At 38.3% G+C, this 15,816-nt stretch overlaps 1 protein-coding gene across 1 annotated transcript; it reads right to left on the reverse strand.

Moving 5' to 3' along the window:
* Positions 1 to 218: 218 nt before the first annotated feature.
* On the reverse strand, positions 219 to 15,605 carry MCUR1 (mitochondrial calcium uniporter regulator 1). Its single transcript, XM_021553286.3, has 9 exons — positions 15,205 to 15,605; positions 14,087 to 14,197; positions 12,603 to 12,706; positions 10,376 to 10,477; positions 9,613 to 9,654; positions 7,889 to 7,960; positions 4,316 to 4,369; positions 3,026 to 3,140; positions 219 to 1,700 (listed from the first exon to the last, which is right to left on the reverse strand). The coding sequence occupies exons 1-9, from the start codon at positions 15,428 to 15,430 to the stop codon at positions 1,645 to 1,647; spliced, it is 882 nt and encodes a 293-aa protein (XP_021408961.1). The 5' UTR covers positions 15,431 to 15,605; the 3' UTR covers positions 219 to 1,644.
* Between the last annotated feature and the right edge of the window lie 211 nt (positions 15,606 to 15,816).

The following is a 15,816-nucleotide window of genomic DNA, read 5'->3' on the forward strand; positions in this document are numbered from 1 at the left end:
AAAAAAGTGAAGTCCTTGAGTATAAATTCATTAATTTAGAGGGGCTTTTAAGTTAGTCTACAATAATAATTTTCCTTATGTTATTTCTCTTCAGTGTCTTGGAGGGGCTGTTGACTTTGCAAATTCTTAGTTTAAAAGACTTGCTGTGAGCAGTGACTTACCTTCAAAAAAACCCTTTTCAAACCAAAAAGTTGTTTTTATAATGAAAACACATAATATTCTATGAAATATTCAAAATTCTTTATTTCAGGCCAGTATAGTATTGTTACAGGCATCCATCTCTTCCTCTGAACTGGCACACAATCAAAGTTGGCACTTCCAATCACAAAAATGTTAAATGGTTATTACAGTACAGGCACAAAGTAGCCAAAAAGCTTTACTTTCATTAAGCAAAGCCCCTGTTGTGCTCTAACAGCATTTATCACCAGTGTATAAACCAAGCTCCCCTCCTAAGAGCAAGCTGGAAAAGGAAATTTCCCTTAAGCGAAGAACACAGATGGCAGCTCTGCTACTAAAATAGTAATTTCATCAGTGGAAGAATGACAGATACCTGGATACACTGGACATCTTTCTTCACTGCTTTCAGTGGCACTTCCTGATTCACATGAGTTAAAATCTTTACAGTTGTCCACTACTGTTTCAATTATTATCATCACTGTCAGAGTTCCACATTTAAAAAATCAACATAATTTCTTAAGAAATGAAACAATAAAAGCCCCAAAGACTGTTGGTACTGCAGTTCTCTTGCTTAAGAGCCTGCTTCATAACCACCATTTAAAATCTCTTTCCTTTCTAGAAGCATCAATTCCCTTTCATCAAGAAGGCAGCACCTGAGGCAATTTGTATCACCCAACAACAAATTAATGCGACCAGGGTATGTTACTGCATTCCCAACTTCCAGTTACAGTGGTAAGGTAAGCAATTAGCATATGGAATGAGTATTAGATACTTACGTCTACCAAAGGCAAGTTAGTCACAAAAATCTCTACAAATACCTTAGAAACAAAACAAGCAGCAAAAACTGCTATCTTTACACAGGACTCATGTTCATGAACACAACTGACTGGGCAGCCATCTGGGAAAAAAAAAGCTGATAGCTATGTTACAAAAATAGCCAAACAAATATTTGCTCATAGTAACAACAGTAAGAACAAGTGTTAGAGGGAGGGAAGTGAGCATGATTCAGTTAGCACAAACTCCACTAATACAAGAGTGCCTCCAAGCCACAGAACACGTAGCTTCAGTTTTACACTAATAACAAATACTTCTGGCCAACACATGCAACTGAGTCTGGACACTGTGTCTAAGCAGGCAATGGAATATAATTCCATTGATTTTCTCTACAGCATGCAGGCCCACTCCATTGTCAGGAATGCCAGTCTTTGCCTACACAGAGGCAGCAGCAGGTGCCCTGCAGCTCAGAACAGAGGGAAATGGCAGAAGTGCTTCCATCAGAGGTAAGGTTCAATGCTGGCATGGTATGTGCACAGTTGTTTTTAGGCACGTCTTTGGTTACATTCTCAACACAGTCTGCTTTATAAAATAATAAATAAAAGAGTCAAGATTTGGTTAAAAATTCAGGTAAAGATTAAAAACTTGTTTTCAGAATCTCAGGCAAAGAAGTCCCTTTAAATTCGTGATTTGTTATATCCATAAACGATAAAATCCCAGTGCTACAGTAAGGCATGTAAATACTGAACCTGAAAGAAAATAAAGATGGAAGGAAAATGGCATTAATATTGACATTAAATAACATTAAATCAGTATCTCTCAAACATTTCTTCAGAAAACTATGTGATACATATTGCTACAATACTAAAAGTTCAATGACTTCCCCACCCCCATGTGAGAGATTAAGTTTTTCATTTACAACAAACCATTTCAAGGTAGGAAGAATATAAAAATGACAAATAAAAAGGAGAGGAAAAGAAATGCTGGAACACTATCAAAAGGCTGAAAGAAACCCTTACTTGCTTACCATTCCAAAAAGTTCAATATAGCAAGTTACAGATGTTATATAAGTTACAGATGTAAAACAAATAAATAAATAATGGGATTAATAAAACACAGACAAGTATTTAGCAAACAAATGAACAAAACTCATTTTTAATGAGGCTTATCAGTTTTATGTTTTAAACATTTCTACTGAAATGAAATCAAATTTTTATTTCAAGACATAAACACAAAATATTTTTGCCTTTGTTTGCAACAGGAACCCTTCAAACACAATACAAATTATTTTAATTTTTTTTTCTTCCATATAGAGTTCAACGTGTTTTTGAGTAGGAAAGGTAAGGAAAAGAATTTCCTCTCGTTTTAATAAACCACCTTTTATTTTTCATTTTATTGGTTGTCTCTAAGTGATATGTCTGAAATACAGTACTATTTGGCTTATGTGACTGTACTTTTGACAAAACCCACTGTGAAAAAATAATCAGAAAATGTAAATCAGAATAATTTTATACTGCAAACCTCATTACATTGTACTGCACACTCAGTAGTAAAATGTCAAAATATTAAGGTTACCTAGAGCAATAATGTAGGCACACATATATAGTATTTTCTCCAGGCATTTGTGTAAATGTGCAAGTTTAAAGAAAATGTGGCCTTGAACAGTCAGAAAAACTGAAATGTCCTTTTTGCACATAGATCTCCAGACAGATGAAGGAATCCTAGTAATGCATGCAGCAGACTGCTTAGTCAGGCACAGAACTTTTTGGTCCTAGTTAACAGGCAGTCTTAGATTTCTTACACATATTATTATTAATAGTATAAAGAAGGAAAAAACCTGAAAAAAGCCCATGCAAAATAAAGTTGTGAATCACAGAAAACTTCTTCTGAATTAGGTACAGAAATAAGGCTGCTAATCTTGCCTATTTCAAGTTTGGTGTTTTTTTTTTTTTTTTTTTTTTTTTTTTTTTTTTTTTTAATAAGGGCCTTTATAAATACAGCCAATTGAGAGTCTGCCAAACATTTAACAATGTTTGGCAGTTTCACCATCAGAGACAACCACCAGATTCCTTACCTGCTAAGTATTTAATATTATCAAGCTTGTGTGATTCGAGCATTGTTTTCAGATCTGCAACTTCTGTGTCTATTTTTCTGTCTGTTTGGGTCAGAGCTCGGTCTTGCTGTGCATGCTAGAAAGCAAAGCAACAAAATGACACAATTTGAACACTTCCTAGTTTATTTAGAAATTTAACCCATCCCTTCAAGTTGTAGTTTTGCTTCCTCTTTAAATACATGTTTATTTGCATTCTTACAGAAGTTACAGAATATTCTGAGTTGGAAGGGATTTACAAGGATCCTAAGTCCAACTCTGCAGTGAATGGCCTGAACAAGGATGGAGTCCACAACCTCAGCGTTATTAGCATTATGCTCTAAGCAACTGAGCTAATACAGATCTTGTGCAAAGACAAGTTCCTTCTTAGCTGATTGTATCCAAGGAACTGAATAATTTGGTGAACTCAGGAAATTTATGTGATTACATGCTCCTTAAAAAGTCATCTAGAAACTGGCAGAACTGGATGCCTTCTTATCTCAATCTAACGGCATAAACATTAACTTCAATCTGTCATTCAGCCCACTGACTAAAGTCACTGCTCAATTGTAAGAGCTACTGAGAAGCCTAAGAGCCTCTCTTGACAAAGTCATACTGGAGCAGAGAGATTTATGGATCATAAGAAAAATTGAGAATTGGTCTTGTGCTGTAGAAAAGCATGTCTTTGTCTTGCAATGAGTTGTGACACAAAATCAACCACAAATTCAGAATTTGATTATGACAGAAGACAGGACTTCTGCTGAAAAATATGGGACAAAATGATTACTCAGAAGAGACTGAAAAATCAAACTTGTAAACTAAAAACAACAGCTGCTGAGCTGCTGATAGTTTCAAATAAGCACTACTGAAACATTGTGAATCAATGATTTACTGCTAGATGACTTCCTAAGGAAAATTCAGGAAACAAAGAGAAGTAGTAGTGCTTGGTTAAAAACCTCCTCTAAAACAAAGGCAAATCAGTCTAGCCACCGAGTTTCTCTCTATAAACGCAGGGGAAACAATTAATTTCACATTGTGAGTGGAATTTCATCTACAGAAAATACTACATACATGAGGTTTCAAAACAAAGTGACTACTGAACAGCTCATATATACATGCAGAGAGTCTAATAATATATATATATATGAAGGTCTTTTTATTCTGTTGACACTTAAGTGTTTACATAAGGCCATAACCAGGTCCAAAAAGGATACAAGGTCTATAACACAAGTACAAAAAGATTCACTGTGTAATAATCAGCTACTAAGTTCTTACCAATTCCACTATTTCTGTCCTCATTTCAAGTAGTTTTCTTTCATTAAGTGAATACTAGAAGGAGAAGAAAAAAGTTGAACATAATACTGTCTTTAAACTGTTTTTCTTTTTTTCCACACTTAAAAGCATGTTTCATTGTTTCCAAATTACATAGAACATATAATCTGGACAAGATTGTTGTCTGACAGCACTTAGGAGACAGAATTGTAGGGCACCTGCTGTCCTTTCGAAAAGCACACTTCAAAAATGTGAAGTGCAACAAGTTCTTCAGACACTCATCTTCCACAAAATCTGCATATATTAGTAAGCAGCTGGAAGAGAGGCTGTCAGATTTGCATTTCTGAAAAGCAAGGACCTATGACTCTAAACAGTAACTCTGGAACTACTCCACTGAGCATACAAGCACAATCAAGACTGAACCATCTGCTGCCTTCAGGAAGGGGAGAACACTTTGAAATCACATCAGACTCAGCTATCAACAAAATTTTAGCCAGCACTATATGCACTCACAATTTGAATTGTTCCGACCTCTGTCATTTCATGGTATATTTGTTAAAACCAGAAAATTTGTATTGCATGTGAAGCCTTTTGTTTGTGGATCATCAGAAGCTGGTGTCTTATTTTTAAGTTATGGCTATTTGGGTTAAAGGAAAAGTTAAATCCAAAATAAGGAAGCATACCTTTAAAGCAATACCTTTCTGACTCACAAACAAGTTGATTTACCTTGACACTTATAATGGTTCCTGCCCCACTACTGGAGCAATTAAATTATTTATAGACAACTGATAAAGCAACAGTTTCCAGTGAAGAGTACTAAGGTCATCAGGCACCCATCTCAGAATCCTGAGTTAAACAGCAATAACCTTATCTATTGACATTCCCACGTGGAAAGTCACCTTATTTTTCCTTCACTTTGGAAGCTTATTTAATTTTAACGTTAAAATCGGATTAATCTACATAAATGCTTCAGCACTGAAAAGCATTCCTTAAAGATCTAGAGTTCAGTTTGGACTTTTGACTGATCTCAAGTTGAAGTTAAAAGACAGCAGGCTGCTAAAAATGTAGAAAATTACAAAAAGACAAATAACAGCATGTCTACAATTAATGGAGTCACTAGATTCTGCAAAATGAAGACAGGCATAGAAAAAGAAATTCAGACTTTTTATGTAAATCCCCATTTTTGAAAGTGTCAAAATGGCAGAATGTTTATAAAATAATCTAAAAAAAATTATGTTATGGTAGAAATGCAAGAATTGGACCTCACATTGAGGAACTGATCACTATCAAAAGAACCGTGAGAAGTAAAATAATTTTACGGACTGAAATAGTTCATCTGTTTAAATAGATGCAGTTAGCCAAATACACATCTTCTGAATGATTCATATTCTACAAGCTTCTTTCTGGATGCTTCTTTAAGTTTTGCTTTGTGTTTAGAACTCTCTGTCAGACTCAAGGATTTTACTCTTAGGTGTAAGACAGTGAAATTTGGCTTTTACTGCACGCCATTACACATCTGTATCAACATAAACACAGTGCATAAAAAAAAAAAAAAAAAGAAAGGACAAAGCTAAACCTCCTGCTCTGAAATTCAACAGGGAGATTTCCCCTTAAGTCTACATTTTTCACAGTGCAGGAAAAATTCGATTTTGTCAGATACATGTTGAGGTTTTTAACAGCAAGTTTAGAGGCATTGTAATGCATGAACACATGAATATATACAAGTTTTTGTACTGTACTTCAAGTTTTTAAATCACATCTGTACACTGAAGATATAAATCACAACATAAAGAGATATGCACTAAGCATTGTAGGATTCTCTGAGAATTAAAGCAGAAGAGACTACAAAATAATAAACTATAAATAAATAAAAGATAAAGCATTTATCTAGAATTTGAAACATTAAACACTGCCAACATCAGTGTAGGCAAACTAAGAAATTCTCTTTCAGCAGTTACGCCACAGAAAACGGAAGGATAAGAACATTTTACTTACTGCTTCAAGTTAAAACAATTGAAATTTCTATTTCTCTTCTAAAAACTTAATAAGAATGAAAAATGCACAGTAACCTTCAATTATCCTTTTTTCTTTTTTCTCAGAAAGCTAGATATTCACTCCTTAGTCACATTACAATTGAAGTAAATATAACAATGATGATGTGCCTACTATAGACAATACTGGAATACATCTTCCCCCCAACCCAGCATATGTGCTACAATCTGCTTCCCATTCAGCTGCCTTTTTCCTCTTCTGTTCATGCATTGCAGAGCTGGCAATTAAATGGTAGGATGGGGGAAGTAAAAAAAAAAAAAAAAAAAAAAGAGAGCAGTTTCCATAGAAACTATGAAATTATAGTTGCACAACAGACTACAAAGTTGGTCAATGTTTTTAGGAAAAAGTTGACATGAAAAAGTTTGCCTTTCCTGGGGGCAAAATAAAGTAAGGTTCTACACAAAAGACCAAAGTCCAGATTCCATGATCCTACGTTAATATACAAGAAAATATTGCTCCCTAATTTATCACTGCTGCAGTAGTTTCGTATAAGTTTTGTGAGCCCAAATTATTGCAAAGCTTATCATATACACAATGACTACATTTCATATGATGTTTTTTTAAAACATTAGCATGAACTATTAAACTCTAAACAAGAAGTCTACCTGCTCAAATTGTACTTTATTCATGCACTTACCATGGGCTAACAGAATTTTAGTCATTATATTGAGTCACCAACAAAGCTGTTACCTAAACTAATCACTCACTACTTCAAGGGGCACACACAGAAAACAAATGGTATCTACTTGAACAGTTCTTATTGCCTAGATTGAAGATAAGTATTATTTTTATAACACAACTAGGAATAAGGACTGAGAAATAAACAATAAAAATTTAGAAAAAGACATTAAAAGATCCTTCCATTTAGAAGATGCCACTTCATTGAGATCCTAAAAGCTATTAAAAAAAAGAATTTATGAGAACAGAATTCTAGAGTGCTATGCATAATTCAAGAACTCATTACTCTTCTAATTTTACATCTACATTACCCTAATTTAAGATTACATCAATTCAGATCTACTAGGTATTTCAAAGCTCAAAAGCCATATGAACCAGGATAACCTACAATAAAAAAAAAAAAAAAAAAAAATTTACAACTAGTTCCAAAATAGGTATTTTCTGACAAACTAGATACAGGGAAATGAAACATCTCCAATGATGACTCAAGAAAATGTGTAAGTAATAGTAAGTGTGTAAATAGAGAAAGAGATATAAAATAGAAATCCCTCTAGGCAGCTAGTCAGCATATTAGATTAAATATCTAATATTTACTTGTATTGTGTTATAATTTAATTGTAATGTGTTAATCCTGATATTAAAACAAGATCAAAACAGGTAAGACATACAGACCCAAACATGGGACCTTACATATAGCAGCATAAGGATGAGCAACTTGGATTAATACCATCTTGAAGCTGAGTGATACCATAGGTTAGTAGGAAAAATGCTCTTTGGTGCGATGGTCTTACCCAAATTTGGAGATTTATCAGTGTTGAGATGTTTCTAGAAGTAATTAAAACTTACCAGTTCTTTTACTCTACTCTTCTCCAGGTTTAGATTTAACTTGTTATCTGCACGAACTTTGGTAATTTCATCCTAATGGGAAAAATTGATAAACAGTAAGCAAGATTTTCTGTTTTATCATAAGCAGAAAGAATTGGGCAAATATAAAAATAAAGATTAAATGTATCTCATGAATATGAGCTTCTCTTCAATTAATGTATGTAATTTTCAGAAGCATTAAATACTTATATTCTTCACCTGGGAAGTATGACATTCTGTAGTACAAATTCGATCTCAAAATCAAAAACTAAAAATTACTTTTAACCCTGAGAACAGCACTTAACTGAGAGCACATCCTTCTATAAATGCAGAGATCGTTTCCTATATCCTGCAACTCTCTCTAGTATCTAGAAGCCCATGTCTGGCTACACCTGTAAGTTGGATTTCTTCCATGAAGCAATCTTGATGCTCAAAATAATGTTCAAAGCAGTTTCTCGCCTTCCAGTGTAAAAGAAAATCTGTTTCTAAAGACTGCATCTTGGATTTTCAGAAAAAGCTATAGACATTTGAAAAGTCAGGAAATGTTTACTCCATTTTTAAACACCTAACTTTTTAAAACTACTATTAAGTTGTACACTTGCATTTGACTTTATCAATAACTGTGAGTCCTGCTTTTCCTGGTGACAGCTACCATTTTAATGTAACCTCCTGGCAGGAATTCCAGGCAGCTGACAGTTTGTCATGTGGCAAACTGCTGATCAGATGAATATGTGGGAGAAACAAAAGATTGCTGATGTTCTGAGATATTCTACTGCTAGAATCAAGTAAGCATTTCTCAAGTAGGCCAATGTGAACTCATTAGATTAGCACTAACAATAATTAAATTTCTGTGTTAGTTGTCCTTTCAACAGAATACATCACAGTTTAATAAATCAAAAAATAGAAAATTTCCTTGAAGTTTTACATTGTGTCTTTTTGTATGAGTCAGTATATAACAACATGCCCTTGTGAGAATTGAACTTACAGTTAAAAGTAAAATATAAAGACATCTAGATTTTAAGAAAAGATGACTCAGATCCTTGATGCTCTACCAGTGGATTACACTAACTCATTTACATACATGCAACTAAATCCATAAAATAAGTTACAATTCAAAAATTAGATGCCAAATGTATTTTAAAACAGAGTAAGCTTTCTACACAACCTGTTTTCTTGCAATGGTCATTTGCTCCCAAACAAACAAATGGGACCAAACATAATGGTCCCAAACTTTGTGGCCTAAAAAAGACATTAAAATTCTGGACAGGTAACAGGAAAGTTTTCAGAGAAAAAAAGAAACAAAAAAACCACCAAACCAGACAATCAAAACCTCCACGATTAGTAAGTACTGTGATTTTAAATGTATGCTGCATCTTTAATGTACAGGCAGCCCTAATTGCAGAACTTCACTCAGCCTTAACCATAGCAGCTACTTTCTGAATCAGAATTAAAGACATAAAAATATCTTCAGTTATATTTTGGTTCATCTCTTGTACTAGTCACAGTTTCCTGTCTCCATAAATGAGGTTTGCATGAAAGTGCCATTGCTGCAGACCACAGTGTACTGTCAACAGCAATTTCAGTATCACATGTATTGTAACAATTAAACACAGCTTAGAAAATAAAATTCTGAAAGTAGCATTTCTTATTTTTTCCAGCTAATTAGACAGGTGTTAATGTTTAATTATATTGATAAGGTATCTTACTGTGACTTGCTTCTTTATCTGTTGGAGTTCAAGTTTTATTTTCTGTGAAAGTACAAAAAAAATTTTAGACTTTATTACTATATATAAAACCACATGATCTAGAAATCTACTGAATTTGCATAATCAGTAACAGTGACTATAATCCATAATATGAAAAGGCAGTCAAACCAAGTAGTATTCTATGTCCTCAGTATGTGTATAGATGAATACACATGGGTTTTACTCAGTACTGTGCCCTCCCAAACAACAGCACAAGGCAGAAATCAGCAGTGTCCCACTGGTGGCTGTCCAAACACAGCCCAGAAGGCCCCTGGCTGCTTTTGCCATAAGGGCTCATTACAGGCTCATGATCCACCTGGTGCTCCACCAGGTCTTCCCTGCCAAGCTGCTTTCCATTTGGTCACCCTCAGCCTGTCTTGGTGCTGGGGGTATTCCCCAGGGGCACAACTGGACATTTCCATTTGCTCAACTTCATGCCATTCCTGTCATCCCATTTCCCAGCTTGTTGATATCCCTATGAATGGCAGCACAACTGTCTGGTGTATCAGCAGCAGCTCCCAGTTTTGGATCATCTGCAGACTTGCTGAAGGTGCCCTCTGCTCTGTTCCATCAACAAGGTCATTAAGGAAGGTGCCAAACCATCCCAGCCCCAGTCATCTCCTTCAGTACAAGATGCTTTTCTACATAATTATTTAAAAAAAAAAAAACAACAAAAAAAACCCGCAAGTTCTAGAGTAGAACTTTCCAAGACAGTAATTTTTACCTCATTTTCTGAACGGAGTGCTGAAAATTCACTTTTTTCCAAAATAATCATGTCCTTTTTCACACCAGCAATATGGGACATTACTTGCTGAAGTGCAATTTCCTTTAAAAGAAGGAAGAAGAACCTCAGAATATATCACAACTATAATGCTTTTCTTCATATGTGCCTATAAATAAGAAAGAATATTTTGGTACCCTGAAATTTTTAATTCAGCAATTTCAGGTTGATTATTCAAGTTTCAGAAACCAAGACAGAGTGACAGTGACAAAATAAGCAAGTTAGGCTCAAATGCTGGTAATGTATGACAAAATTGGCAGTGCTAATACAGATCAGAATAATTCAATTATCAGCCTAGGAAACATTTGCTTCCAAGTAATCAAATTCTTAAGCTAGCAAAGGCATTAGGGAGAGCTGCCTCTGAGCCAAATGAGGAAAGCTGGCCTTCAGACCAAAATTCCTTAGTGCAACCATACTTTTCTGTAGTTACCTCCTTTTTGGCCTCTCCCTGCAAGGATGTCTGCGCCTCACTGCTCAGAATCACAAACTGATGCTTTGAATTGCTCTTCTCAGTCCATTACACTGAACTGACAGAAGACAAACAAGAATTCTCTGCAACTTTCAAAGAAGGAAGTCTGTAGGCATTGTTCTAAGTCCTACACTACCCACACATGCAAGTATGAACTGCCTTCTCTACTAGATATCTTCTTAATAAGTAGTCCCTTGCTTTTGGTTCTCAACTAAGACCCTACAGATCTGACACAGTACTCTTAACTTCACTTTTGTCACAAAATGCAATTCTACCTTGCAGCATTTCATTTCTAAGTAGCATCTAAAGATGCCTCTCCAGGCTACCTGACCACAAGACTGAAAAAAATGGGTCGGTGTTCTGGACATATTACAAAAAGTCTACAGAAAGAGTACTGCATGGACACCTCTTTTCTTACTCCTCAGTGTCTCCAGATTGTTCTTGTTCTCTCTTCTCCTCAGTGGACTCAGCAAACAGAGACCAGAATCTTCCATATTCTTTGTCTTCTTCATGCCTATACATACACACACATGTAAATCTGTTTTTCCCTAAGGTTTTATCTAACCAAGGTAATACTTTGATAATAGCTCATCCACAATATTCCAAATATTTCTTTGAATTCATTGTTCTCTTTCTGAAGCCTTTGTGCTATCAAACACTATACGGAAGTACAAATTTACCATGTGGCCCAGTGTTAATGGCACACACACTTCCCGAGCTGCTATACAAACCTACACATTGCATCTCAATGGCAGAAAGTCACTTGAGTGTCAAATCTAACAGGCTCAGAAAATATCTACCCATCAGTAGTAACATTATATTCAACACACAACAACTTTCATTCAAAAAAGCTAGGCACAGAAGGAGGCTGAGACTGCTTGTTGTAAAATACAACTAACCATGGGAGACAAGGACCGTTTAATGTGGCTTTCCCTGAGTGACTATGGAACAAATTCAGCACAAGAGGAGGACTGTAGGTTTGCCTACAATCTGAAAGCTAGGAAGATTGGCTTGATACCTCCCTACATGGAAAGTGTCACAAAATCCACTTTTGCAGTATCCCACTTTTTAATGAGACACTCTTCTGCCAAGACTGCTACACACCAGGGACAGCAGGTGCTGTTTTCTAATGTCTCAAGACAACAGCCTGGCTACAATGAAGCAAATTGCAGCTTGTGCTCGGGAGGTGACCTGGGGCTGTGAATCCCAGGCTCACAGAGCAGCCCCAGGGGTCTGTATTTCGGCTCAATTCTAGTATAACATAAATGTCATTGTGAGACACAGAGGTAAATAAAATGTACCACATAACAGGGTGGTAAAAAACCGAAGGGATCTGTAATTCCTTGTTACAAATCTACAAAAGAATACATGTAGAAATTCAAATCCATGCATTGAATACCTCTAAGCCTTCGCAGTAACTCTGTGTCATGTTACTGTAAGGTTGAAACTAAAAAACTACTTGTGGTTTGCACACTAACCCACAGTACTAAAATCTCAAGGTCCATCACTACACCGTGGTAACTATCTATTTGATAAACTCAAGACAAAATGAACCAGTCAACAGATATAGCGGAGTGTTTGCTCTTCACCTTCAAACTTTTAAAATGCAGTGTATAACAGTAATAAATAGCAATACGCATTTCATTAGCAGGCATACAAGGCTTTAATTTACTTTAACCCCACCACTGCCTCTGATCTAACCTGCTGTACTTTGGTGACCATGTCCTTGTAAATCATATCCAGGTTGCTGTCCATGATTTTCACTAGTGCAGATACAATGACCTCCGACTGCTGAGTAGTGAACCCTAAGTGAAACAAAGGGCAACAGTCAGAGAGAGATCAAAATCCGGACAGTTTACAGAAATGCCACTTGCTGATAGTCAGCAACAAATGTCAGTTATGAAAGATAATAAAACATAGAATTCTTGATCCAGCACTAACAAAAGAAAACAGTCAATACCTCCAAGTTTCCCCACCCCAAAACTATGTCTGTGACATAAGATGACTGCTTCCATAGTACAGCACTATTAGACTACCAGGAGGATAAACAGGGAGTTTTCCAGAGTTATTGTGGCATGTCACCTCTCACATGTGGTTACTTCCATGATCAAGCAGGAATTCTGACTTTGAAAAGCAGATATTTCATTACACTATAAAACTTCAGTGCCACTGAACATACAAAAGTCGACAACAGCCAACTGTCCTGATTTTAGGTCTACCAGCTTCTGAGTGCCTATTAGAAACTTTTTGAACTGAATATATTGGAAACTATACAAAACATTGTCCCTAAAAATACCTTCATCTTCTCCACCCTCAAAGTGTAGGGGTAAAAATGTCAGGAATAAGAGTTAATCATTATGAAAAGAAACACTTGTTCAGCATCAGCAAGCACAGCTGAGAGCAAGTCACTTTCAGTAACTGAGCTGATATAAAAGTTTACTATCCCTAAAAGGCTCCCTCTCCCTGACAATCTGGCCTGTGCTCACTCAACTGATCCAGCAGCTCATTAAACTAGTATCTCAAAATACCAAACAAGAAAAAGAGCTGGAGAGTTTTCCTGAGAAGTTCCTGGCCCACGGAAAAAGAAGAAACCACCTGGCAGGGAAAAGGTATTAGAACCTCTCCATTTTAGGAATGGAGAATTGTTACAAGTCACTTCAGCTGTACTGAGCTTCACCTTAGGGTACCTCTCCCTCCTCAGCACTGAATTCAAAATAATCTTATTCCCTTATCTATATTTTAGCATAATACTATTTTTAGAGTATTCTGTGCTCTATTTGAAAAGCTGCACTGTACAAAGTAGTCCATATTCCATCCAGTTGTAACACACTGGTGCATATTCAAGGTGTAATAGACTAAATATGAAGGAATCCAATTAAAACATTTTAAACCACTGCCTTGAAAACTCTGGGGTTCTTTGCTCTCATTTCTTAAAATTTCATTTTTTCTTAGCATTTTTAAGTATCAACAGGGTAAAAATTATTCCAAATAAAATGATATATGCTGTTTCCTTTTGGAAGCCCAAGAAAACCCCTTATGTCCCTACCTAGTATATTGATAAGCCTCCAAGATTCCATAAAAATCAAGGTGTAACACTGCATGTCAAGGAAAAGTAACAAACTTTGTAAACTAAAAAAAAATTTATAAAAGCCATTAAAAACAGCTACTTGTTTGAAATAAATTACCTTTTTCTTCCAAGAGGCATACCAGCGCATGAGTGTCAAAATAAAGCCTCCTATTTCCCAGTAAGGAAACATTCTCTTTGCTTTGTAAAGATGACACAGAGATGCTCACATCTGGGGGGAAAAAAAGTTATTTCTTAAGAAAGAATATTTTATCAATATGCTTGCTTTCCAGGAGTTTCCTTACTACCTGGAATGTTTTTCACATGCCAAAACAGTTTGTGTTGAGATTACCACAGCTTGTTTGAAAGTGAAAAGACATCTGATCAGTAAGTTCTATGTGCAAGAGCTGGAAAACAGGACGCCATGTTATGTTCCCCTTACAAGAGCTCTCCAGCTTTCCAATGTTCCGGAAAAAATCCCTCCAGTTGACAGGGTCCTGCATCTGCTCTTTTACCAGAATCACCTCAGCAGGTGGGACCTGTGAGCACTTCAAAGCTGGAGGGCTAAGTCCACACACTCTGTCCCTTCTTTGTTAAAGAAGTGAACTTTTATCACTTGCCATTTAGGAAAAAAAAGCAATTACTCACAATTTGCCACTTAGTGTTTTTGCAGAAAATACTTTCAACAGTGAAAGCCAATCTAAGACATTGCAGTCGTTTCCATTGGGATGTGTAGTGTATAAACCACCCTGACAGAATGAACGCGAGGTGGGGCATGAGCTGCCAGGAGGTAGAGTATAAAATCAGTCAGGTTGGAAAAGACCTTTGCGACCATCGAGTCCAACCTGTGAGCGAGCAGCCCGCTGTGAACCACACCAGGGCACCGAGTGCCACGTCCTTGGGCACCCTGGGCACCGTGACTCCAGCACCTCCCTGGGCGGCCCAGTCCATAGTCCGCTCGCCTTTTCTGTGCAGAAATTCTTCCAAATGTCCAACCCAAACCTCCCCGGCACAGCTTGAGGCCACGTCCCCCTGTCCTGTCGCTGGGTGTCTCAGCGAAGAGACCGACTTGCCCTTGGCTCCACCCGCGTTCCGAGTATGCAGAGAGCGATACGGCCCCTGAGCCGCCTTTTCTCCAGGCTAAACACCGCCAGCTCCCTCACGGCCTGCGCTGCAGACCCTTCCCCAGGCCAGGTGCCCGTGTCCCTGTGCTCCCAGGCCCCCATTCCCAGGGCTCACCCCGCTCCCCGCGCTGCCGCCGGCTCCTCCCGCCGCCCCTGCCCCACGCGCCGCCGGGGCCCGGCTGCGCTGCGGGCGGGCACCGCCAGCCGCCCAGGCAGCGGCGCGCGGGCGACGCGGGCGCGCGGCCGTCCCGCTTGGCGCCGTCCGAGCCGCGGGGCCGCGGCCGCAGCAGCAGCAGCAGCGCGCGCCCCCCGCCGCTCGCGGCCGCCTGGGCCCCGGCCATGGCCGCGCCACCCGGTCCCGACGGCGGAAAAGGGGAGGGGAAGGAGGGAAACCGCTGCTGCCGCTGCTGCCGTCGCCACTATTGGGATGCCATAGCCGAGAACACGCCGCCCCGGCGGCTCACTTCCGCCACAGGCGCCGTCCCGCTTCCGCCTCCGGGACGCAGGCAAACACGGCAGGCGACGCCGCCAGCCGCGGCGATTGATTCTGCGGCTCACGGAGCGGCCGCGCCCAGAAGAGCGGCGCGGGCGGGCCGGGTTCGCGGGGCGGTGCTTGCGAGGGCGGCGCGGGCTCGGCCCGTGGAGACGGACACGCCGCCGGTCATGGAACTGTGAGATCGTGGGGTCGGCAAGGCTGGAGGAGACCTTTGAGACCATCTAGTCTGAA

The sequence above is a fragment of the Lonchura striata genome, chromosome 1, assembly GCF_046129695.1.
Source record: "Lonchura striata isolate bLonStr1 chromosome 1, bLonStr1.mat, whole genome shotgun sequence".
NCBI classification, from domain to species: Eukaryota; Metazoa; Chordata; class Aves; order Passeriformes; family Estrildidae; genus Lonchura; species Lonchura striata.

Coding starts and splice junctions, on each gene's coding strand:
- MCUR1 (XM_021553286.3), bottom strand. CDS start 15,430: ATGGCCGGGGCCCAGGCGGCCGCGAGCGGCGGGGGGCGCGCGCTGCTG. Junction 10,478..12,602: donor TGGTCACCAAAGTACAGCAG/GTTAGATCAGAG, acceptor CTTCTTTTAAAG/GAAATTGCACTTCAGCAAGT. Junction 4,370..7,888: donor AGAGTAGAGTAAAAGAACTG/GTAAGTTTTAAT, acceptor TTCTCCTTCTAG/TATTCACTTAATGAAAGAAA.